This window comes from Protopterus annectens, chromosome 1.part1 (genome assembly GCF_019279795.1).
Source record: "Protopterus annectens isolate FY-2018-M chromosome 1.part1, PAN1.0, whole genome shotgun sequence".
In the NCBI taxonomy this organism is placed as follows: Eukaryota; Metazoa; Chordata; order Ceratodontiformes; family Protopteridae; genus Protopterus; species Protopterus annectens.
The window spans coordinates 994,648,489-994,672,486 of NC_056726.1; the positions used below are offsets into that span (position 1 = coordinate 994,648,489).

Here is a 23,998-nt window from a genome sequence, read left to right on the forward strand (position 1 = left end):
GGATTTTTAACAGAAGCCTTAACACCTTTAGGCCCCTGAGAGACAGTTTCAGGGTCTGCCCTAGGACTCTTAAAAAGATACTTATGAGCTTCAGGCACCCTATAGTACCTATCCGGTTTAACCGGGGCCGGAGGCAAAGAATCAGGGTTCAGGGAAGCCTCTGCAAAAACATCTTCCACCACAGTCAGAACAGGAGGTATAGCTAAAGGCCTATGCTGGGGTAAAAACAAGAATTCCCTAAGCCTCTTCCTGGAATCAGAGAAATCCTGACCTTCCCATTTAAAATGCTCCCTCATGGAATGCAGAGTCTCTGAAAATGAGAAATCCTCAGGAGGAGAAGCTGAAGGAGTAGAATCATCCACATCAGAATCAGAATAAGGAGGAAACTCCTGCAAGTCTTCAGCCGAAGACTCAGAAGCCTCCGAACACTGCTCAAAACTCTCAAACTCAGGCTCCACCCTAGGCCTCTTATCAGGAGGGGGCATAGAACCTCTAATCATAGTGATCAAATCTTCTGCCATTTTAAGCATATGTTTCTTAGGCACAGATCCTGAAGAGCTAGGAGAAACCCCTACTGAAGTTAAACTTGGCCTGCCTCTCAAAGAAGCCTTGGAAACAGAAGGGGAGGCTCTAACCACCTTAGGAAGGGAGGGAAGAACAGCCACCTGAGAAGCCCCTTCAGCCTGGCCTACCTCCTGAGAGGACACATCCTGTAACAGTAAAGTCTCTCCCTGAGACTCCACAGAAACTCCTGGCAAAACCTCTGGCTCCACTGAGCCTTCTAAAGAACCGACGTCCGGGACTGCCGGTTCTTCTACTCTAGGCTTTGCTGCTTTGTCCTAGCGCTTTGCAGGCGCCGCCGAGTATCCGACGGCATTTTATAATTACAACGCTTCCCAAAACTAACCTGGCACAGTCTAACCTTCTCTTAATAGTGCGTTTGTTAAATCTAGCACAAGAGCGGCATGCAACAGCGTCGTGCTCAGGCCCTAAACAAGGTATACACAAGGTATGGTAATCCCTATGAGGTATCTGTTTCCCACAAGAAATACAGTTATTCACTTTTTCTGACATCCGGTTAAATACTGAGGCAAGAAAAACCAAAATATTCTCCAACGGGTACTTAGCCAACTTTGATTCGGTCTGAAACTCCGACTTCAGAAAATTTCAGAACGCCAACCTGCACTCGCAAAACTGCTTCTGCATCGGACCATGCGGCAAAACGGTCATGCGCATTAGTACCCTGACGTCCTGACGTCAGTCTAATGCGCCCTGACCGACGTCAGCCATATACTTTGGTATTCGGGCCGACTGGACAGCGGACTACCCAATGGTTAGGACTGCAGCAATGTGGAATGAAGAACATCTTCTTGACACACGGGGTAAGATTTGGTTCCTCCTTGTTTGTTGATGTACCAGTCTGACATATTGTCTGTCTGAATTGCAATAGTCCCAGAAGGCCTGCAATGCTATGAGGACAGCTCTCATTCATTTCTAGGACACTGGCTTCTTTGGGGGACCATGGCCCTGGACTGTCTTTCCCAAGAATTACCCCCCCCCCCATACAATTTGGGAAGTATCCATGGTAACTATGGCCTTGGACTGAGGAAGACCTTACATTACCTGATCAGAGTAAATCAACCACAGAAGATAATTTTTGCAAGCATGAGTTATTTTCATTTGGGTGAACAAAGGCTGGTGGAGAATAGACCACTGAGTCACTAGGGTCCACTGAAGAATTCTCACGTGGTATCCTGCCAACTGAACCAAAACTATTGCAGCAGACAATTACCTCAATTCTTGAAGGATCAATCAAGCTGACAGGGAAGAATTTTGGATTACCTTTTTGACTTGAAATCATGTTTTTTTATCCCTGGTAAAAGAATGGCGGCTGTGAAAGATACTGTATTAAACAACGCTCCAATAAACTTCAACAACTGAGGTGTGTCTACATGAGACTTATTGTGATTGATGGTAATTCTAAGGTGAGAGCATAAATGGTGTACATAATCTCCTGCTTTGAACAGATGATGGCTAGTCAAAGCAGTTATGAGACAGTCGTCTAAGTAAGGAAACACCTGTAATCCTTGCAGTCTGAAGTGAGCAGCCACTATTGTAAATGCACTTGAACACCCTGGGGGTTCTGATGAGACTAAAGGGCAGATCTCTGACTTGGTAGTGACTGGCTTCTAGCCAGCAGCGTAGGAATCTTCTGGACTGTTCATTTTTATATGACAGTATGCATCCTGAAGATCTACTGAGCACATCCAGGTGTCCTTGTGCAGAAAAAGTAGAATGGACTGAACTGTGACCATCTGGAACTTGGTATACTGAAGTGACATATTCAGATTGCTGAGATCCAAAACTGGTCGTTCAGTCCTCTGTTTTCTTTGGCAATAAAAGGAATCATAAGTAACTTCTGGACTCTTTCTGGTCTGGAGGACTTCCCAGATGACTCTTCCAGCAGCTTTTTTAGTTTCTAGTGCTGCTGCTTTCCTCTGGCTGGGTGGGACATCACAAATTCTGTTTACTGTTAAGGGGGAGGTATGGAAAAGGGTATTATATGACCTCTGAAAATAATCCTCTGCACCCATTAATCTTTTGTAATCTCTAGCCAGGCTGTTTGGTGCAGTGATAAATGTCCACCTCTGGAGGCAGTCGGGGGGTCGATCAGGCCTCCCTTCAGAAGCACTGGTAGACTCTGTCAGAAACTACCTCTAGACCCTTGGGTGCAGTCTTCCATTCCAGTTCCCCACTTTTACTTTGGGGGGAACTGGTCCTACATGTATCTTGGAAAGGACCCTAGGACTTAATGAATCACATTTTTCAACCACCTTGTTGATTCCTAGAAAAGGTCCTTTGAGGAGATGAAAAATGCACACCCACAGGAGACAGGGTTTTACCTTCCTGCTCACTCCTGGATAGCATATCTTCAACAGACAAACAAACTTCTGTCTAAAGCAGCATTGAGAAAGGAAGACTTGGAGGGCTCCACAAAATCACGCAGGTGCATCAAGACACATCTCCTAATGGAAATACCTGAACCCACCACCCTTGAAGTACCTTCAGCTGCATGTGAGATGAGCCTCATGGACAAATTTGAAATAGACTGCACAGTAGCTAACTGTGAGGCAATCCAACTCTCTGTGTCAGAAGTAATGTCCCAGAGAGGGATTTGGTAAGTTCTTTAACCAAATCTCTCTGGAATCTGGTGAAGTGTGCCAAATAATTCAGTGACTACCTGCAAAAGTCATGCTTCCTGAATCTGTCCAGCGCCCTAGACTCCCGTTAGGGGGATGAATAGAGGAACTTTGTTCTGCAAGCCTTTTCTGTGGCTGCTGCTATGACCATGGCATCACATGGTACTTCTTTGCTCCAAATTTCCCTATCCCTGGGTGGTGCCAGGATCCTGTCTCGTGTTGGGGATCAGCTCAATGGAATCAGGTTCCTTCCACGCCCATCGACAGATCAAATCAATGAACTCATCTGTGGGTGGAGTAATCCAGGAGGTAGATGGGCCAGACCCAAAGGCGTCCAGAAATACTGATTCCTCTTGAGAAGGGTTGTCAGCAGACCAGCCACCCCTTTCCTTGAGGATCTTTAGTATATCTCTAAATGAAACGTCATCTGATGGTGATCTTGGGACCCTTCCCCCCTCACTTGAAATCAGTACCTTCGATGATGGACTCCTGAAAAGAGTCTAAATGTCTCCTTTTGCACTTTCTCTTCCTAATGACTTCTTTGGTGGGACATTCAAGAAAAGTATTGGAAAACAGTAACATACCCTTGCTAGGTATTCTGGAGATTTTGGGTGGTTGTCCAGATGGTACAGGGAAGATAAGGCTCAAGATGCAAAGACAACTGTGTATGGGAAGTACCAGATGAGGAGGGTGGATGTGTCCTTTCACTTGGAGCAGAGAAAACTCTCTCCATTATCTTGAAAGGAGAATGCCTTGGAGAGAAAGAGACCAAGTGCTACGAGAAGACATGCTTATGGATCGTTGGCTCTTTCCAACCTGATGACAAACCACTCGAGGTAGAGGTCAGAGCTGAGCTAGCCAGCTCTGAGGGGGCAGAGAAGGCTCCGACAATCTTGGAATGGACTCCCAACACCTTGGATCTGGCGGCAATGCAACAGCTCTGAGAGTCATCCGGCTCAGAGTCATTCAGAGATGGTACTGGCGAACATACGATGATCTTCAGAACAGATAAGGACGGAACCGGGATTCTCGGATTCAACTGCTCTGAAACCAAAGGCCAGATCACAGCAGGAGACAAAACAGGGAGGGATAGTATTCACGAAGGTCTCCGGACCCGATGGGGTGGGAACCGGGAGAACCCCATTTGTATTTGCGTTGAGAGGAATTTCGTCATCATCCTGCCCACATCATGCTTCGGTCAGACTTCTGGAAGAACAAGAAGATGAACTACAGACAAAGTCCTAGAATGGTGACATCTTTCAGGAAAAGGAGATGGGAGATGAGAAGATACTGGAGCCAGGCTCAGAGGAGATTGGATCAGAGGTGACAATTCCTTATGCTTTGTCAGACCTGAAGGTGCTGGATCGAAACTTTTTGTCACAGTCTTTGGATAAGTAGCAGTCAGACTGGAGGACGACTTCTTCAGATCCAAAGGGATTGGATCTAAAGGTTTTGAAATCTTTAGAGCTCGTTTGTTACCTGGAGCTGAAGAATTTGCAGGGTTCGGGGAATGCTTTCTAGGCTCTTCCTTGTCAGATTTCTTAGGGGTTTAAGCCTCAGATACTGTACTGGAGGATTTAGAAGTGAGTACTCCTCTCAAAATAGATTTATTTCTGCAAGCAATAAGGGCCCTAGGGTTAAAGGCCTTACAAATATCACAGGCATAATCCAAATGGGCCAGGCTTAAACAATAAACACACACAGCATATGCATCAGATAATGGGATTTTATGGCCACAGGCTGTATATTTTTTTAAAACTGGAGGGTTTCTCAGCCACAACTATTGAGAGAATCTTGAAAGGAATATTATAAAAAAAAAAAATTCTAGGTAAAGAAAAGGGAAAAAGGAAATTATTGCCAACAATGGTAATAAAAGAAACTACCTCAAAAGGTATAAGGGAGAAAAGGGAAGGAAAAAAAGCAGCTGGGATATTTTAGAGATACACTAAAAAGTGTAGGAAGGGCAAAGGAGGATACATAGAAACATTTCAGTACAAGAAAGGTAAATAGTTAAAGATATAAAATTTCTACTTTGCTCAACAAAAAATTTGCTATTGCTCAAGAGCCAACAGTGACCATGTCTGTATGCAAAGGCAGCAAACGAGATCTAAGGTATTGTAGGGGACTACAGCATTATGGATAAGGGAGAAGTTTGAGAGTTTGTGTTCCGCAAGCTGGAAAAAGCAGCAGAATCTGATCTGAACTCATTAGTTGTTGTTTGTCTTTCGGCTTTTTCCCGGTAAGGGGTAGCCACAGCAGAACTCCGGTCCTCTAATGATTGGGAGTAGATTTTTACGAAATGCCAAGGTGCCAGCTCGACGCACAACCTTCAACGAAGGCATGCCCATTTATGCATGCATGTCTTTCGAACACTACCCAACTGTGGGGAGGACATGTAGACTCCACACAGAAGGCACTCCCCCAAACCAAGCCGAGAATCGAACGGGAGAACCTCTTGCTGTGAGGTAACAACGCTATCGCAGTGATGAATGAAAATTACAACATCAGATCTAAAGTATTCCAAGTCTGGAAACTTCTATGCCAAAGTAAGACTGTGGGTTGTACTTTACTTGAAGTTTCAGAATATTGTGGTTTAGCATGACAGTACGAATGGGAAGTAACAGGGTAAAAATTGACAAAAAGAATGGTGAAATTAAGATTACGTGAAAGTGGGGAACACATTAGAAAAGTTACAATGACAGACATACAGGATGAGCAAACAGTTTTTCTTAACAAAGGCAGTGTAGGTTAGTTGCTAACACCTGTAGTAGAGAGTTCTAAAACACTAAAGTAAACTTTGGTGATTGCACAAGTAAAGGAGGAATGGTTCAGTGTAGCAGTTCCAGGCTTTAATGTTCTTAATGAATAGCAATATCAAGAGTTAAGTATATGATCTGGGATAAGGTGAGTGGGTGGAGGAGGGAAGAAGTCAAAGGAATAAGTCTGCTATAGAAAGACAACAAGTTTAAGTGCCTGTAAAAGTTAGGGCACACTGACGGATCTGTACTTCAGAAAGATTGATAAAAAAAAAAGTTTGCAGACTACTTACAGAGAACTAATAATCTGAAACTGTATGTAGACACATGAAAGAAGGCATATTCTTGTTTTGGACTTTTATGTTGTTTGCTACTGAGTTTCTAGTCTCATGATGTCACAGCATGCACCAAAATAGTGCACAAATGCTCGTGTGAGGAAGGAATCCTTACAGAAAATGCCATCATCGAATGGCAAAGTGAATGAACCCAAAGACTCCCCAAACAGGGTATCGAAAATTAAATCCTGCAATATGAGGCATGACAGCAGAAACAACTAGTCAGTACTCTTCCTGCAAAACACATTTTATTTACATTTTCTGTGACAAAATAACCTTTTCAGTGCTTCCACATTACATATCATGATGCTCTATCTGTTGTGTCCACTTGGGCACAGTGAAATTCTACTTCCTCTCATGTTGGGCTGCTCAACTCCTTCCAGCTATAATATGAACTTCTGAAAGTTGCAGTAGAGTCACAAACCATTTCCTCTTTCAAACTGCCTTACACAAGTGCTCAAACTCTCTCAGTGGAAAAAAAAAAGTTATGTACTTACTATAATAATGTACTATACTTTCAATAACAAATAATTTGGTGCTTCTTCCATGAAAAAAATGGTTCAAATAACCACAAATGGATTGTAGCTATAGTTTAAAAGTTAACTCAATGAGAGCTTAAGTCACATAATGTTCTTCTGTTAATGTTGAATTTACCTAACCTGCAAAGGTCTAGTAATCCTCATGTTTTCAATGTTAACTCTCTAAGTAGTCATTACATAATGTATTTTCTTCTGTAATGTTTTATTGTTTTGTATGAACTCTGCTATTTCTTTGTAACTTTTAACTTGCATTATGGTTAAGGTGTTTACCTTACAGACACAAGGTGCAGAGTTTGATTCTTACATGGGGTAATTGGCTAGGCTTAAAATGGCCCTCAAGGGCACTTAGCCTAATACTAATCTATAATCTATGAAACTATGTCTTGGAGCTTTTCTCCCCGGGCCTCCACTGAAAAGGAGCTCTTTATGGCCCAGTGGACTTCCCCAGTCATCAAACTTAAATAAATAAATGTTCCACCTGAGTCGTTGCTTTCTCATTTATCTTCAACCTGTAGGTCCGGATCCGACTTGGTCAAATGCTATAGCTCTAGGATCTGAAAAATCTGAGCTTCTCTCCTACCCATCATGCTCTGCTCTACCTTCATCCCTCAGATTGAGTTTGCTGCTCAGAAGGCGAGTATATTGTATATACACACACTTATATATATATATATATGTGTGTGTGTGTGTGTGTGTGTGTGTGTACATATATATATATATATATATATATATATATATATATATATACACACACACACACACACACACACACACATATATTCTCATTTTGCACATGGGGTCGGGGTGTCACTTCCGCAGTGACAATCATCTCACGTCTAGGCTTACACTGCCGGGTGGCTAGCCCTGCCACATTAGTTCATTTGCACCATTCACTCGCACATACACACTTACCTACGGCCAATTTACAGTGTCCAATCCACCTACTGTGTGTCTTTGGAATGTTGGAGGAAACCCAAGTGACCACAGACTCTGCACAGAAGACACCACAGCTGAGAATCAAACCGGAGAACCTCTTGTTGTGAGGAGACAACGTTAACCGCTGCACCACCATGGCCACCCCTCAAGGCCAGACAGTAGGCAAATGAAGGTTGAGGGGAATCAAACCCTGCACCACAAGTAGCAGCTTGTTAACAGATCCTAGCCTTAGTTCTCTACACTGACTGTCAGATAAATAATTTATATTGATCTGAGGATGAAATATTACCACCTCTATGGTACTGGAAGAAAACTTTCCTGTGAAATAATCTTCCAGTGTGCACACCAGGAACATATATTAACAACTGACCTGAAATTTCGTTACCTCCTCTGACAACAATATTTGAGTAAAGTACCAAATTAAAATGTATCAACAGCTACAAGGAAGTCCATATTTATGTATCTGTGTGTTAATCTGCATGACTCACAGTAGGAGCAAGTCAATAATTATGAAACTTAATGTAATCTTTTTTTTATATATCTATTTTGGGTGGCGCAGTGGTACAGTGGCTAACATTGTCGCCTCACAGCAACAGGTTCTCCAGTTCAATACTCGGCTGCAGTGACTTCTGTGCTGAGTCTGCATGTCCTCTGTGCGTTGGTGTGGGTTTCCTCCAGGTACTCCGGTTTCCTCCCACATTCCAAAGACATGCGTATGGAGCATTTCTCCCCGCTGAAAATCTCTGTCCTAGTCGGACTTTCCTGGTCAACAAATGTTAAATAAATAACAAAACAATAAATTTACTGGTCAATAAGATGCAACTTGCCTGCTCAAATTCGTCAGTTATTGTTTTCGGCTCTTCATGTCGCTGAAACCACATCATATACTTTGTATGAAACCTCCAAGACTGTTTTTTAAGCGCTTTAGCTGCCAAGTACTGTGCTTTGGTGCCCTGAAGAAAAGAAGAAAAAGTGCTGACAGAAACTGTACCGAATAACTAAAAAATAAAATAAAATGTTCTAGTGTTTTACATATATTAATATTCAGTGAATAATTCTACAACAGATACATACCATATTATCAGACATCTGAGATCATATGCAGTGGGCAAGTAAAGTACAGTTGTGCACACTTACCATAAATGTAGATGTTCAAGTGTATTCACTGTTGCAGTCATCACATGTGGGTTATCTGCTTGCAGTAGCCCTCAGTCGGCCTGATTATCAAAGTCTTGGGTCCTGCATCGGTTGCTGTCTCATCTTCCATGACGTCAGGGATATAAAGCATGCAGCTGACGCTCAGGTTCCCCCCTAATGGGAAGCAATTAAATATATATATATATATATATATATATATATATATATATATATATACACATACACACACACACACACACACACATATACACAAGGTTATACCTCCAACAAAAAAGCAAATACACCAAAAAGCCTTTAAGCACAGTAAAAAGGAATAGAGGTATAGCCAAAAGAAGTCAGGGGGCTGGAGGGAGGGTAACCAGGACTGCAACAGTGAATACACACGAACATCTGCATTTATGGTAAGTGTAAACAACTGAACTATGTTCTTCATGTTTCACTGTTGCAGTCATCACATTTGGGTAGATTCCCAAAGCTAAGGATAGCAGGAGGAATTTATATAGCATTAGGACCTGCTAAGAGGCCCTGCAAGACTGCAGTGACAAAACCAGCTCTGGATTTAGAGAAAACTGGCAAATGGTAATGCTTGGTGAAAGTATGTACAGAACTCCAAGTAGCAGCTTCTAGGATGTCCCTGGCAGGGACACCTCTGAGAAAGGCTGTAAAGGTAGATGCAGCCCTGGTTGAATATGGCCTTATCCCCTGTGGGATAGGTTTTCCATGGTGCTTACAGCAGAAATGAATGCAATGGCCTATCCATTTAGAGATGGTTTGCTTTGAAATGGCCTTCCCCTCTGCCCCTGCAGCAAATGCCACCAACAGCTGTTCAGACTTCCTGAGGGGTTTAGTCTTGTCCAAGTAGACTCTAAGTTGTCTGTGCACATCTAAGGAGTGCAGTATCTATTCCCCTTTGTTCTGTGGATTAGAAAAGAAGGTTAGCAAATGAATGGACTGATTAAGAGCAACACTGGATACTACCTTGGGCATGAAGGAGGGATTGGTCCTGAGGGACACCATGTCCGCATGAAAGATGATGAAAGGCTCCACTGCCATAAGGGCCTGTAAATCAGACACCCTTCTTGCTGAAGTGATGGCTAAAGGGAAGGCTGTTTTCCAAGAAAGGAATTTTAACTCTGCACTTGAAGCTGGCTCAAAAGGAGGTAGAGTGAGTTTTTCTAATACAAAATTAAGGTCTTAGGCTGGAGTTGGGTCTCTTCCTGGTTGGTCTTAGGTTTTTGGCCCCTCTGAGGAACTGCTTGAGCAGTGGATGAGATAGGAGGGGGTGGTTCTGTGTTGTAATGAGCGGAAATGGCTGAGGCATGAATTTTGATGGAGGAAAAGGAAAGGCCCTTGTGAAGCATCGCAGCTAAGTACTGAAGAATCTGAGGTAAATTGGGTGCTGCTGTGCCCATCCCCTGAGTTTGGTTCCAGGAACAGAAACGTTTCCATTTCTCGGCATAAGATTTTCTAGTACTAAGCCTCCTTGCCTCCAGAATGGTATCCAACACTTGCTTACTGAGGGATGGTAATGGAGAGATCAGGTAATTAGCCAGGCTGCCAGGTTCAGGGTTTGAAGCCGAGGGTCCAGAATCTGGCCGTCCTGCTGGGACAGCAGGGTAGGGGTCTAAGGCAGGTGCCATCAAGCGGGGGTACCAGTGTTGGCGTGGCCAGTCTGGCGTAATCAGTATCGCCCTTGGTTTGTCCTGTTTGATCTTTGGTAGTACCTTGAAGAGAAGAGGTAGAGGAAGAAAGGCATAAATTGATAAGATTCTTCCAGGTGAAGGACAGGGCATCCACTTTCCAAGATCATTTGTGGGGAGTCCTTGTGCAGAATTTGTCCAATTGGTAGTTCTGGGGGGAGGCAAACAGGTCTATATCTGGGCTCCCCCCATCTGTTTATCAACATGTTGAATGTCTCTGGTTCCAGTTTCCACTTGTGTGGGTCCATGAGATTTCTACTTAGTTTGTCTGCCAGTGTATTTAGTTTTCCTGGCAGGAATTGAGCCTGTAGGTGCACTTGGTTGCTCAAGGCTGTGTTCCAGAGAGCCATAGCTAGTCTGCAGAAAGGGTATGAGTGGGCTGCCCCCTGCTTGTTTATGTACCACATAACAGTGGTGTTGTCCATCTTTACCATTAATTGTCCTGGAAGAATGTGGTCCTTGAAGGCTGTCAGAGTATTCTGTATAGCTAACATTTCTTTTTGATTGATATGCAGGTGCATTTGACTTTGGTTCCATTTGCCCTGAATGCACTTCCCTGCCAACTGAGCCCCCCATGCATAGTCTGATGCGTCTGTTAGGGTTTGGGCGACAGGCGGTAGAGTGAATGGTAGTCCCTTGTTTTGGTGGTAGGCCTCTGCCCACCAAAGGAACTCTAACTGTAAGCAAGGTAATATAGGAATCATTGCTTCTAGATCCTGAGACTGTTGACACCATAGGCTTTTTATATACCACTGTAGTTTCCTCATATGCAGTTTTGCATATGGAATTAGGAGAATGCAAGAGGCCATGAACCCCAAGGCTTGCAGTATTTGTCTTGCAGGTAGCAGGGTTTTTGTGGCCATTAGTTTGAAGTAAGCTGTCAAATGAACTTGTTTCTCTGGCATGAGGAAAGCCATCTGGGAAGTTGTGTTCAAGTTTGCTCCCAGGAATACAATTTGTTGACAGGGTACAAGATGGGATTTATTTTCGTTTAGGGTGTACCTTAGACAAGTTAGCACCTTTTGTACAAACTCCAGATGATTCAAAACTATGTCCTGGCTTTCTGCCTGAATTAAGTCAATTGCCCAGGTATGGGTATATTTGAATATTCCTTTGCCTGCAAAATGTAATTACTGGAGCTATGCACTTTGTGAATACCCTGGGAGCAGTAGATAAGCCAAAGGGCAGTGCAGAGAACGGATAGTGTATGTAGCCTGATTTGGAGCATAGGTATCTCCTGCAATATTGCCTGATTGGGATGTGCAGGCATGGCCGGCCTTAGGCATAGGCGAACTAGGCAACCGCCTAGGGCGCCATAAAGGCCGGCCTCATAAGGGGCGCAAAATCGCAAAACAAACCAACGTTAAAAAGTGAAAGTTTCTTCACATTTTAACATTGCGCCCGATGCCCGCTTGTGCACAGTAGCAATGCGCCCTCCCCCCACGAGTGACAACACGAGTACACATCGATAGAACGGCCCCCCTCCCTACGTTGTTCTTCCTCCCCCCCTGCGTGATGTATGCCACTTAAGGTGGTATTGCAGCATCAGACAGGAATATCCTGCAGCCTTTCTTTATGCATGTGTCGCTCCCTCATCAGATTCATTTGGTATGATTATGGCACACGTTCTGCTAAAACATTTTGCTAAAATTATTATTAGCATAACATACATTTTTCACACTTTACTAGCCTTCTTTAACCTACTCTTCAGTGGCTTATAAGACTGGATATTTAAATCCAATGTTATTCTACAAGATACTTCTACTGTCATTGGTGAAATGACCAAAATTATAGATTAATTATTGATCGGTAACCATAAGGTATCTCAGGTTTTTTCTTCTTTCGGTTAGTGTGGTCATCTGTCTAGCAGTCGCATATAACATTTAATTGAGATGGATCCATAAAACCAAACAGATGCATCAAACTAGCAGTGTTGTCTAATTCTATCAGTGATTAATACCGGGTGGTCTCCTAAAAAAAAATCAGACCAAATCCCACAAACCTTGCAAATTGTCCCTCCACCCCACTCTTAAGTAAATCAGCTTCTTGTGAACGTTCAAACTCTTGAGCATCCTCTATCTACTTTACCACTCAAGGACCAAACTTTGAAATGGCTTATGTACACAGTCTCCTTCTGGTTCAAGATAAACTATTCCATTTTACCATTAGAGAGGTCACCAGAGATAGGTCACTGTAATTAGCTAAAGAAATAAAATATATTTTATAGCCATACACATTCAGAATCAGACACAACAGGCATGGTGTTTGAAAACAGCTCTGATAATCAGAGCAGGGTAAGTTAAAGCCTACTAGAAAACACTGGAAGGAGATAGAAACAAGAAGATTGCAATTAAAGAAAATAATATGGAGATCACATGATAGAAAAAAGTCTGGAATGTGGTGCTGCAGTAGCGTTGTCGCCTCACAGTTACACGCTGTCCGGTTCGATTCTCAGCTAGAGCGTCTTCTGCGTAGAGACATGCGTGAATGGGCATACCTTCGTTGAAGGTTGTGCGTCAGGGCTGGTAACTCGCCACGTAAAAATCAACTACCAATCATTAGCTGGAAAAGCCGAAAGGCACAACAACAACAACAGACTGCAAGGATGTAGGGCATTGTGGATCGAAAAGGCATATTTATTACTCTTATTGAAGACAGAGAGGACATTTGCTAAACCAAAGATAATTTGATATAGTTTGTTTATTGGTACAAGAAGAAACATGCTTATGTGGCTCTTGTGGCAAAGAGGAAAACACCTTATGGTAGAGAGTCGCCATGATTTATTTACTGGTGAGCTCTTTGCGCCAGACTGCAATTTGCTGATGCCGTAAAGTGGTTCAAATGGCAAAAACTAAGGTACAAGGTGACTTTTCCAGACAAGTTAAAAGTATTTTTTATCTGGCATGCAACTATTCACAAATGCAAAATTGGCAGTGTCTCATATGCTGAAAACATTTCAGCTGCAGGAAATGAAGGCTGAAAAAACAGAGTAGACAAGTTCTAAACTAATGACTAATAAGTAGAACTCTGTGAGAGTTGAGGGTGAGTGTGAAGAGCATGGAGACCAAGACAAGACGGTACAACTAATTATGTGTCTTGCAAATGAGTATTATTGAACAGAAAAAGTTTATTTACCTCCATGAGAAAGACATATATATATATATATATATACATATATATATATATATATATATATATATATATATATATATATATATACACACACACACACATACATACATACTGGGAGGATTTCATATGGATGTGGGGAATTCAAACATTAATATTGAAGCTTTTGGTTGAAAGTCATTTATTAATATTTTAAAGTACACTGTTATCTGGTATTTCATTGTATCATATTAATACTAAACATGTACATGGAAGACTGATCATTGTAATGATCTTGTCTTCAACACAGCAACATATGTACAAAGGGTATAATGACCATGCTGCAAAGACACTGACTTGAATGTAACTCAAGTATTTTTTTTAATAACAGAATTTCCTTCTTCTTATTCCTCAAGTCCAAAGAGAAGACCTTTTGGGGGACACCAGATCGGGGCACAAAATAGGCTAGCTACATGTCTGGCTATATGCACAGACTTAATCGCTAATACACTGCATTCAACTCACTAGTAGATATATAGATATATACTGAGATACTAATTTGGATACAATAGTAAATGAATAAAAGTCAAGCGTATGTTAAATTTAATAATGAATTCAATAAGGAAAGCACATTTGTAAAAATTACAACTACAATGATTTAGTTTGTTTTTCAAAATAAATGCATAAACAGTATGGGAATTATAAAGTTAAATGCGATAAAATGTGTGGAAATTGCAAATTTGGGTGCTGATATTTTTTTGAAGAGCATGGTTAAAAGAAAGTTTATTATACATATTAACAAAATGAAAGTGAATTTCCAAACAGCACTATGCTATGAACATTGACTTCAATGTATTATTAGTCTCATTGAAAATTAATGCAGAATATAGAAATTTCAAAGATGACTGCTGTTTGTAACAACTAGAAAGAGAAATAAAATCCAGATATCTAATTATGCTAAGTTCAATGCCCACATTTTATAGACAGTTTTTTTAAATACATTAATCTCTTTTTCTATGTTAATAACAGAGCAATGGCAGTAACACCGTTTCCTGAGTAACACATAAATTATCTATTAACATTATAAGCTGCTTAATAGTACTATACTCCCCTTCCCCTAAACTTTGTCCCATTGTTGCCATTTTATTTTGGCTTTGGCTTGGTTGACCTCTCAGACTCATGCAACCCCATTACCTTTAACACCTGTATTATTGCAGCCACTTGGTTAATATTCAAAGAAGTTTTTAATTTCTAATGTCTTATTATATTCTTTTTTTTGCTGCTGATGTTGCCAAATGCATGCATTTTTTGGTGCTTGTGCATGTGTGTGTGTGTGTGTGTGTGTGTGTGTGTGTGTGTGTGTGTGTGTGTGTGTGTGTGTGTGTGTGTGTGTGTGTGTGTGTGTGTGTGTGTGTGTGTGTAACTACCTTCAACCCTATGTGATAATTCAAGAGCAATGCCTCTCTGGTTAGCTAATATTCCATCTTACTGATTCAAACCAGGAAAGAATACATCTGCCTTGTAAAGTTCTGCAATTCTGGGGAATCTCAGAAAATATGCTCACAGTTTATTCTTTTGGATGGAAACATTTCCAGCAACTGAGGGAGATGGCTTGGAAAATTTTAGTCTAAATGGGAATATAAAAATATCTATGCAGTGATTTCCACACAAAAACTATAATCTGGATTTAGTTGCATAACCGGGGTGGGGGCAAGGCAATTTCCTTCCACTGGGAGACTGTTATCATTATTTCTAGACTGGTCTCCCACTCCAAAACCAATCCCTGAGATCTCTACATCACGGCTTAATATCCTCAACTTACTGCTACTTTCAAATTTACCTGGTGTATTCTATGCTTTGTTAGAAACTACACCAGTTCTGGGATCCACTTTCATATTCAGGGACTTTTTTCTGTATCTATACTCAGCCAAGAGCCCCTGGAGTTGAAGACAATACTTTTCTAGTAAATTAAAAATAACCCTGGCTTCCAGAAGCTTCCTTTCTATACTTACTTACTCCCACAATATTGGCTGGGCCTGTTCTCTGGCCCATATATGACAAGCTTCAGAGGTTTCCTTTCCTTGCTTCCTCTATCTTTGTAGTTACGGAGAGTATTTCCACCTTCCAAGCTTGATAACACTGTGGGTTAAACAGTTTCTGAATCACTGAGGAGGCATAACAGCCCAAATAAGTACCATGTTTTTCTGACCAATCTCAGCCACACACGTGCCCATTTTTTTCTGTTTAAATGTGTGTTGCAAGCCAGTGAATTCAATCTCATTTCTGAGAGGGCAGTACACATCAGCTTGTAGCAGATACATTAAATGTGTCTGTGCGGTTTCATAGTATCCTTTTAGATTTGACATCCTAAGCCTTCCCTGCTCTAATGGTGGTGTAAGTTTGTCCTATGTAAGCCCTGACTTCTCACTGCCCCATATCAGTGTTCTGAGATCATTGTCTTTTATGATCCACCAGTCCTCATCTGTCGAGTTAAGATAAGACTGTCCAACATACAACAGAAATGGGACCATAAACATTTTGACTAGCTGTATATTACTATCCAGATTCAGATGCATGACCTTACATTATTTATTATTTTATGTATTATCATTTTATTTCTTCCCACATTTCTTTTACCATCTGATTTGTGTCCCTTTTTATCCATATGCCTATGTATTTAAGCTTATCATAATCCCAGAGAAAAGGGAAGTTCTGCACTCATTCAAACATCGGTTGGTAATTAAAGGCTACTCTTTTGGTCATAGTCTCATTTATTTTATATCAGGAAAAGAATTGGGTGAATAGGACTGTAGAAAGTGGGAAAGAGCATGCAGAGGAACATACAGAAGGACAATGAGAAGGAAAGAGTGATATGCAGTAGGGGAGGAGATGTATTTTCTTGTGGGACAGGTGCCCTTTTATAAGAAAAATAGAGAGGGTAAGTAGCATAAGGGTGGTGTGGGTAAGAAAAAGGATATAGTGATGGCAGCAACAGCAGACAAACTGATGCAAAAGGGCAGCAGGCACTGAATTTATAGATAAAACATTAAAATTTAAAGTTGTTTGTCAGTAGCAACCACTTCATTAGTTACAGATTTCTTTAATGTAGAATTATTCAAATGGTTTTACTTCTGCAGAGATTGTATCGAGTGATATTGGTGGATTATAATTACAGACGTTTTGAGTGGCCTTTTATGGTTGAAATTTTCTGAAATGGGTAGTTAATTGGTTCATACATTTTGTTTCATTGCTTATTAAAAGAATGTTTAAAACTACAAATTTAAAACCCATTCTAACAAGTGGTGCTGTATTATACAAGGAATATAATTTAATACAGTCAGGAAGATGAATAAAAAAACAAATACGTGTATGCGTGGCCCTAAAAAATGTGTGCAAGTAGTCTGTTATGAAAACAGCCCAAAGGTAAACAATCCTCCACTAGCCAGATGCATTTTCTATGAATCTGGGTTTTCATGTTATTTTAATGAATGTGAGTTTTGCCGTTTCAATGAGTATGGGTTTCAAGGGCAGAGAAGTTTACAGCTCATGCTAAATCTGTATTCATTGCAAGACTGTATTATTTGTTTAGCAAATGGCTATCTGTGTTTGTGTTATTTTATTTCAATATCTGTAAACATTGTGGAAGTAAATAAGAAAACAGTATGCACACTGATAGATTTGAACAATGTGTATGGTAACTGGTGAGAAATAGCCAAGTAATGGAACACTGGAATGGCTGGGGAGGGGGCTGCTGTTGGAGGGTGGGGGTTGCTGCAAGAGGGATTGCTCGGGGGTTCAATCTATTACCCTGCTAGGGCCCTATTTGACTATGATCCAGTTCTGGTATTTAAAGTAGGAAATAAGTACACAGAGGTAGTTGCAGTTTAACTACATTACAAGGTATCTTTTTCTTCTTATCCATTTAAATGATTTAAGGAAATTACTGGAGTGGCTTTCTTGGGGAGTGATTTACCTGTGGGTGTGGCTCAAATAGGGTTGTTTTGTGAGTATGTTGTGGGTAGGGAGTAAGGGGGTGCCGGAGCACTACTTCGACTAGGGTGCCATTTCAGCTAAGGCCGGCCCTGTGTGCAGGTAGGCTTCCTTTAAATCCAGTGTTGCCAACCAGGCATCCTTGCCTAGCATAGGAAGCAATTGGTGAAGAGTTAGCATTTTGAATTTTGGGATCACCAAAAAGTTTAGTATAGAAACAGCAAGTATAGGACGCCATGAGTTGTCTTTTCTGGGCACCAGGAAAAGTGTTGAGTAGAAATCTTGTCCCCTTTCTTCTTCTGGGACAGTTTGAATAGCCCCTATACTTGAGAGAGAGAGAGAGTACTTGCTTTTGAGCCTCTGCCCACTGATTTGGGGGTAGATCTGGCCAACTGTTTGGGGTTGGTAAAGTGTGGAAGTGGAATCTGTATCCTTGGGAAACTATATTTAAAACCCATTTGTCCTGGGTAATGAGTTCTCAGTTTTAGTCTTTCCCCCTAAAGGAGCAGTCAGTTGAGAAGGGTTTGGAAGTTTTAAGGTTAAGTCATTAAGACAGTTTACCATAGGGGGGAGTCTCACTACTCCCTGATCTGGAAGTGGGAGCCCCCCCCACTGCTTAGTCCTGTATGTACCTTGGGACTGAAGCCTTGGTGTTCTGCTGGTTCTGCATTTGGACTGAGAAGGCCTGGAAGAGGCAGGAAAGGACCAATTCTTAGAGGGCTAATGCCTATAAAATCTTGGAGGCTGTACTTGCAGGAAATCTTTAACAGTTTGCATAGATTTAGCTTTTCCTCCATCTTTTTAAGTACTTGTTCTGCCTTGTTATCAAACAGGCGGTCCTGGTTTATGGGAGCATCAGGCAATTTAGCTTTAACATGATCTGGCAAAGATTGCTCCTTAAGCCAAACATGCCTTTTAAGTACAGACCCAGTGACAGCAGCCCTGCAAGATGCTTCTAGTGAATCAAAACCACATTGCATAGTATGTTTTCCAACTTGTTCAGCAGAAAGCATTGAATCCTGTAAATCCTTATTTTCAGCACAGTCAGGAATCAACATTTTCTGTTTAAGCAATCCAATAATATGCTGCTGATACTTTAACATACGAAACTGGCAGTTTAAGGCCCTAATGGCCACGGTTGCAGAACTGTATACCTTCTTACCCCATCTATCCAGCGCCCTGGAAACTCTATCAGAGGGGGTAGGATTTTTGGCAGTAGTAGTCTTAACGCCTTTGGGTCCCTGTGAAATGGTCTCAGGATCCGCAGTAGGATTTTTAAAGAGGAACTTGAGAGAGTCAGGAACCCTGTAATATCTATCTGATTTTCTGGGAGCAGGAGGTAAGGAGTCAGGGGCCAAGCTAGATTCCGAAAAGGCATCATCAACAATGTCGAGTACAGGGGGGATAGCTAAAGGCCTGTGCTGGGGCAGGAGTAAGAAACCACCAAGCCTCTTTTTAGAATCTGAGTAATCCTGGCTTTCCCAGCGAAAATGCTCCCTAAGAGTATGCAAGGTTTCACCAAAAGAGAAATCCTCTTGAGTGGAAGCAGAAGAAATAGAGTCCTCTGCATCAGAATCCTCATAGGTAGATAAAGGTAAATCCTGGTCATCACAGGAAACAGAAATTTCAGAATCCTGATTAGAAGTATCATAAGCAAATTCAGTCCTAGGTCTCTTAGAGGGGGAAGGTTGGCTTCCCCTGATTAAAGTAATAAGGTTTTCGGCCATTCTTATCATTTGTTTTTTAGGCATAGAGGCCTGACCATGAGGTCTGGGTTTCAGTTTTCTAGGCAAGGATAGAGTTTTAGGCCTTGAAAAAGAAGATGGCGTCTGATTACTATGCAAGTCAGTAGGCCTGAATACACCCTCAGAAGCCAGTGCCTGCACAGCGGCTCTGGACCCATCCAAGGTAGAGACATCCGCATGTTCCACAGTTGGAGCATCTTGCAGCATACCGGACTCTGAATGGGTCTCAGTAGAGGCTTGCGAATCTGAAGTAGCGGGTATCAGGGCCTACGAAAGCTCCTCACGGAGTACTGGTGACTAGCTTAGGAGAAGCGTCATCAGCAGCTTTGGACCTAGATGGCCTGTCTCTGTCTTTATGTTTGCTTTTTTTCGGAATGCCGGTAGTCGGGTGGCTTACCGAAGCCATATCTGGGTATGTTGAAACACAGGTGCCCAGTAGGAAGGTAGCTGGAATAAAGAAGATGAACCACGACAAAAGTAAAATCTTCTTTTTTAATACAAAATGGTGAGCGCTTTCGCAATGGTAACCACTGCTTCATCAGACAGTTCATTCAAACAGCAACAGCACTTAAATACTTTAATTCATTACTAAAACACCAATCCTACCACTCAAAGTTACTTCAGCACTCAGAAATCAATTAATTACTATGGTTATGTTTTGCCCTTAGTTAATTGCTGAAGTCAGAAAAACTCTGTTTTAAACCACATGCACAAAATGTAAAGACAAGAACATGTGGATAAACATAAAATACATAAAAAGTCAATGAATAAATACATATACTCATGTTCCCCATTTAGTAACTACTTATGTGCATGGGTATAAGCATAAAAATATATATAAAAGTATAAGCAGTACACACTCAACAACTTAATACATTTACTCTGCCTAATAAATGCACATGTTGTCCCACCTAGTAAATACATATGCTTTAATAAAGGCATCTCAACAAATGCTTGTCTTCAGTGATATCTATGCTAGAGGCAGCTCAAGAAATACTGTCATATTGATCCAAAGCCCTGCATGTGTTTATGTAGTCTTCTCTTGTTAAAATAGTATTATTATTATTTTTTTTTATTTTAACCTTCTAGATTTTAGCACTGGCTTCAATGGAACACTATCATTAAAACCCAAACTTATGTGTGCTCCTAAACGCAAAATCCATTTTACTTCCATATTTTCAATAGTATTGACTATGTCCCCCATCCTATTGCTGACATTCTGAATGTGTAAAACCTGAAACAAAAATATATGGTCATCCCCCTTATCCAATGTATGCTTAGCCAAAGCACTATACAGTTGCCCTTTTCTAGTGCAGTTAAGGTGATCCCATATCCGTTCCCTAAGGTGATTGTTAGTTTTGCCAACATAGAAATGGAAACATGTTGTGCAGTGGAGCTACATACACTACATTCTTAGCATTGCAATCAGCAGAATTCCTTAGCTCCCATAGACACCCTGTCTCAGGGTGCTTAAAAAACCTTGATTCATCTATATAAATGCACTGTGTACATTTTCCACATTTACGGGTACCATTCACTGTGCTATCCATCAGAGTAGGTATCCTTGGACAGCAAAGCTGCTGTTTTAGATTTTTCTTATTTCTAAATGCAAAATGTGGTTGTCCACCCACTATGTTGGTAGTATCCTGATCTACTAACAAAATATGCCAATTTTGTCGTATGATGGTTTCAAACCTTTTCACATCTCTTGTATATGGTAAAAGCATCGGAATGTATGGTAATACACTATTCCTGATACCTACCCTGTCACTACCTGCACTATCAGAGTAGTAGGGCTTAGCTTTACCTTTCTTTGTGTACATTATGGTACACTATCAATTTCATGTTCACTATACCCCCTATTAATGAAACCTGTTCTTAGCTTAGTTAACTCATTGCTATATACTTCCTCTTGACAACATAGGTGACATGTTCTCATTGCCTGACCTCTGATTATGTTAGGAAAAATCTTAGGGTTATGCATACTACTTCTGTGTAGAAAAGATGGTCTGTAGCATTGCTTCCTATGTAATTTTGTAGACCACTGGTCATTTTCTCTGTATATGGTAATGCCCAGGAAGTCTAAACTCATCTCAGAACAGTTCATCATAAACTTTAAAATGTCGCTAGTGGTATTTAGGTATGCATACAGGGATTTAAGATGTTCACTATCACTTTTCCAAAAAATAAAAAGATCTACAAAACGTCTATAAATGGCTATTTGGGGATTACCTAACAGATATTCATATTCCCAGTTAATCATAACCAGGTTTGCATATGTGTTGGCACAACTTGTGCCCATGGCAACCCCTGACAACTGCTTTTAGTATATGCCATTGAACATAAATATGTTGTGCTCTAGTACCAATTCTAGTAACATACAGACAAAGTCTATCTTAGTATTGGAGAACTTTCCCTGCCTTGTCAACACTGATTTCACCATGCTTATCCCCTGGTAATTGGGTATACTTGTAAATAAAGACACTACATCTAGTGTGGCCAGCATCCCCGTATCTGCTGTTCCCATTTGCTTCACTGCCCCATAAAGGTCCACTAAAAACTGTTCTGTGTCTTTCAAGACATATGCATATTCATTGAGTGCAGTCTTCAATTCCTTATCCAGGTATATAGAGATAGGTTCTGTTAGCCATCCTGCCCCTGCTACTATAGGTCTAAATTTTGGATTATATGGGTCTTTGTGTATCTTGGGGAGGCCATGGATTTGAGGTATGAGTGGATTTTCAACACTAAAATAATTAAAAATATCTTTACTTAATAGTTCCATACACATGCATTCATATAAGGTACTAGCAATCTGTTCACGCATTTCAAACACAATTGTTGTTGGTACTTCAACATATACATTTGGATCCAATAACATTTCTTGCATAGCTGTATTATAAAAGTCGGCATTCAATATCACCACTGGTCCCCCTTTGTCAGTGGGTCTTATAACTATGCTATCATTAGTCTGCAAGTCACACGATGCTTTGTGCTCACTCTTTGTCAAATTATACTTTCCTTCTTCTAAAAAACTTTTAGTTATGTACTCACCATAACTTCAGATGTTTGGGATCCATCTCGCCTACATTCTGAACTGATGGGTTCGGAGCCGATCCCTTGGCTCCGACTCGGCACGCTTATGCTATAGAGCGAGGCCTCTAATTGGCTGAGCTATCTTTATCCCAGGATGCACCACCACTAATCCCCCAGATCTTGTTTGTCCGCATTCATGCACACATGCACAACTTGGTTATATAACATTGTTAGATGTTTCAAGATGAAACAACAGGATTCGGACCTTCTGATATCCTCTGATCTCCAAGGAAGGGGGAAGGAGGGTGGGTTATTAGAATGTAAGGAGATGGATCCCAAACATCTGAAGTTATGGTGAGTACATAACTAAAAGATGTTATGTGATCCTATCTCGCCTACATTCTGAACTGATGGGACAGCCCCTAGCACCTAAATCCCGGGTGGCTCATTGAAAAACACTCCTGAGCACTGTGGAACCAAATGAAGCTCGTCCTCTAGATGCCACATCTAATTTGTAGTGGGTAATGAAGGTATGCGGGGAAGACCATGTAGCCGCAGCACAAATGTCACTAATAGCAAGCTTAGAATGAAATGCTACCGAAGTAGACATAGCCCTTGTAGAATGAGCCTTGACAGAGGTTGTAAGCTCTTTGTTAGAATAAACATATGCTTGAGTAATACAGTCCCTGATCCATTTGGCAATAGTGACCTTTGTGACAGCGTTGCCCAATCTGTTATCCGCAAAGGATACAAACAACTGATCTGTTTTCCTTGTTTGTTTGGTCCTGTCTAAATAAAAACGTAACTGTCTGTGGACATCTAGTGTGTGGAATATGAACTCCGCTTTGTTAGAGTATTTCGGGAAAAAAACTGGAAGCTCTAACGATTGTTGTAAGCAGAAAGTAGAACAAACTTTAGGAACAAAAGAAGGATTTGGTCTGAGGGATACTCTGTCTTTATGAAAAACTAAGTACGGGGGTTTCACTGACGAAGCTTGAAGCTCTGAAACTCTTCTGGCAGAAGTAATCGCCACCAGAAAGGCTGTCTTCCATGATAAAAACTTTAGATCACACGTAGTTGCTGGTTCAAAGGGGAAAGAAGTCAAAGCGTGTAATACTATATCGAGATCCCATGAAGGTGCAGGATGAGAAATCGGAGGTCTTAATAGAGCAGCACCTTTCAAGAAGGTCTTACACAATCTGTTGCTCATTAAAGGAGGGTCTATGGATTCGTGAAAATTAGAAATTGCTGCCAATTGTACTTTGATGGTAGAAACTGAAGAGCCTTGATGGAAAAGAGAAGTCAGAAATTTTAGTACTTCTGCCACAGGAATAGAAATGGGGTCCAGGCCCCGGAGTTGAGCCCAAATAGCAAACCTTTTCCATTTGCTAGAATACAGTTTCTTTGTAGCAGACTTATGGGCCGAAGATAATATGTGTACAACATCTGAATCCAATGCATGACTCCTGACTATCGTCGGAAGAGGAGGAGCCAA

At 41.2% G+C, this 23,998-nt stretch overlaps 1 protein-coding gene across 8 annotated transcripts in view; it reads right to left on the minus strand.

Annotated features, from left to right (window-relative positions):
* The window catches only part of CNOT3 (CCR4-NOT transcription complex subunit 3), a 2,226,181-nt gene that overhangs the window by 65,719 nt on the left and 2,136,464 nt on the right, over positions 1-23,998 (minus strand). For all 8 annotated transcript variants that reach the window (XM_044079494.1, XM_044079487.1, XM_044079515.1 and 5 more), the window contains one exon: positions 8,594-8,719. In XM_044079494.1, the coding sequence (XP_043935429.1) occupies positions 8,594-8,719 (126 nt within the window). The remainder of the gene's footprint in view (positions 1-8,593; positions 8,720-23,998) is intronic.